Here is a 2,394-nt window from a genome sequence, read left to right as displayed (position 1 = left end):
ATAAAATATTGTGCAGGCAACTTACAGCAAAATATTGAGCTTGGACAGTCAAAATACGCCTCATATTTCTGAACCAGAGGGAGTACCACAATTCTCATTATTAAGAAAGGATTGTGAAGGACAAATGAAATATCCCTCAAAAAGTCAACAGAGCATCCAGCCATCCACATATATGCAACATGGACGAATTTATCATATATGACCAAATAAACTATAATTAGATAATTCCGAATATCCAACTCATAGAGCATCAAATTTGCATAGAAAATTTGGAGCATCCAGCTCAAAAATATAAATAAGAAATACAGAAGTAATAAGTATATCATCGGTAAGTGCAACCAAAATGCCAGTCATATCGCTTACCCAAGCAATTTAGTATCCAGAGGCAGAGCATCTACATGGATGGAAACATATTACACTGGATTAATAAAATTAGGAAGAAAAATTAATTTGGAATATAATACAGAAGGCAACATTAAGTGAGAATTAACGCTCATCACCACCAATTTTTCTAAGTTTCAAGCAGGGCAAGGATCTCAGATTATACCAGCATAAACTCCTGTACATCGGTAGAAGGCAGTTTCTGTAACTAATAGGCCTTCTCTTTTCAGGTATACTGTATGTTTTCCAAATAAATCAAGATTCAAACTATGGCGCCAGAGAGCCCCATCACTACATTTTCTTCCTGCGTCTGAATCTAATCAAACGAGCAAAAATATACTGCCGAGACTCAATGGTAAATCGTATGCCTATACCTTCACTGCATATTCGATATTTCTATGGAGTACTAAAATCAAACATCTTGATAAGTACCACTTCTCTTTCGATCTCTGTCACAAACAAAAACAACTTCGTCATATGATTCCAAAAAAAAAATTCCTTCCACCATCAGTAATAATTACCTAAAGCAATCCCACATTTGGGTGCAATCATGGATGATTTTTAAACCCCTCACAGATTGCCAAAGTTGTTCAGACCAGCAAATAGCAAATAGCTGGTACTCCCTCCGTCCGAAAATAGTTGTCATCAAAATGGATAAAAAGATATGTATCTAGAACTAAAATGCATCTAGATACATCCCCTTCTATCCATTTTGATGACAAGTATTTCCGGACGGAGGGAGTATGTGTCATCATTGCATGAGAAAAATGTCTAGCATGTCTGTTGTACAATTAATGTACCGTGTACCATGTCAGCTATCACGGCTTTAGTTAGTTAGCAATAACTACAGAAGGGTGTAGTTTGCTATTCCTTCCTGTAAAACCACCAGAGATTGCCCTAATAGCACATACCCGAATCTCAGGATTGAACAGATGGTGGATGAAGATAGCCCACCAGGGATAGCACATATTATCCTTGACGCCAACAGTTTGTGTATTATTATAGATATGCCTAAGATGGATAAATTGCATATTTCAAGCCATACCACCCTTCTTTTAAATAGTTAATGTAATCAATGTCTATCTAAACATACAGCTTCAATAGTATACTTCAGGTGAAACAACTATGCATTACATGGTAACATCATTCTACACAAGTAAAAAACAATTGTAACACAAGATTCCACCAAAACATGACCATAAAAGAAATAGCAGGTGCCGTAAATTTGTTGGAGAAATATGGCTGACATGAAGTCATGAAGATATGGAACATATCAGTGTACACAAATAATTGTACATACAAAAGCAAAGATTTACTTTGACATGAAAGATAGAGCTTACACTTCAAATGTTCGGGTATCTGCATCAGACTGTACACTAGAAGACTTGGTAGCAAATGAAGAGGTGCTTGTGGTATCACAAATATTGATTGCTGATGCTAAAACAGTATCACCACATGATACTGAATCACTGTCCACATTATTATCAGAGAGAAGAGACTTTGGTTGGTCAACTGGCTCGCCGCATCTGTCATCACTCCTATTAACATCAGAAGCAGGGCAGCCGATTGGTTTTGTATCACTATTGTAGCTGATTAGCTTGGAGACATCATTACAGCTAGGTTTCCGAGAAGATGATAACCGGTCATGTACAGCTATGGTCTGTGTCACATCAAGGGCAGGCTCATTCAGTTTCATGGAAACAACTACATTTTTATTCTGTAAAATTGATCCTGAGGTGTGTGTTTGGCCTGTTGAGCTATGCATTAATTGCATGCCTGATGATCCAAGGCTTTCAATTATTCCAGATCTGTTAGGGCTTGTGACTACTGTGTCTGCCGATTTACTAGAATGGCTGTTTTCTGCAGACACACAACCATTTAGAATCAACTGCTTTGATCCTCTCTCTTCAGGAAGACTACTAATAGTTTCCACAACATTAGCATACATAGCTTCTAAAGCACGATGGAGGCGTTTTGATGGTGGCAAAGCAGCTTCCACATCCAATGTTAAAC

General features: G+C 37.5%; 1 protein-coding gene across 1 annotated transcript in view; it reads right to left on the bottom strand.

Annotated features, from left to right (window-relative positions):
- Positions 1-1,245: 1,245 nt before the first annotated feature.
- The window catches only part of LOC119296108 (protein HUA2-LIKE 2-like), a 44,819-nt gene continuing 43,670 nt past the window's right edge, over positions 1,246-2,394 (bottom strand). Inside the window, exons 5-6 of the mRNA XM_037574500.1 lie at positions 1,722-2,387; positions 1,246-1,255 (exon numbers count right to left, since the gene is read on the bottom strand). Coding sequence (XP_037430397.1) covers positions 1,246-1,255; positions 1,722-2,387 — 676 coding nt within the window. The remainder of the gene's footprint in view (positions 1,256-1,721; positions 2,388-2,394) is intronic.

Source organism: Triticum dicoccoides, chromosome 4B (genome assembly GCF_002162155.2).
Source record: "Triticum dicoccoides isolate Atlit2015 ecotype Zavitan chromosome 4B, WEW_v2.0, whole genome shotgun sequence".
NCBI lineage: Eukaryota > Viridiplantae > Streptophyta > Magnoliopsida > Poales > Poaceae > Triticum > Triticum dicoccoides.
Note: the sequence above shows the minus strand (reverse complement) of the source record. Positions and strands in the feature narration are given on the sequence as shown.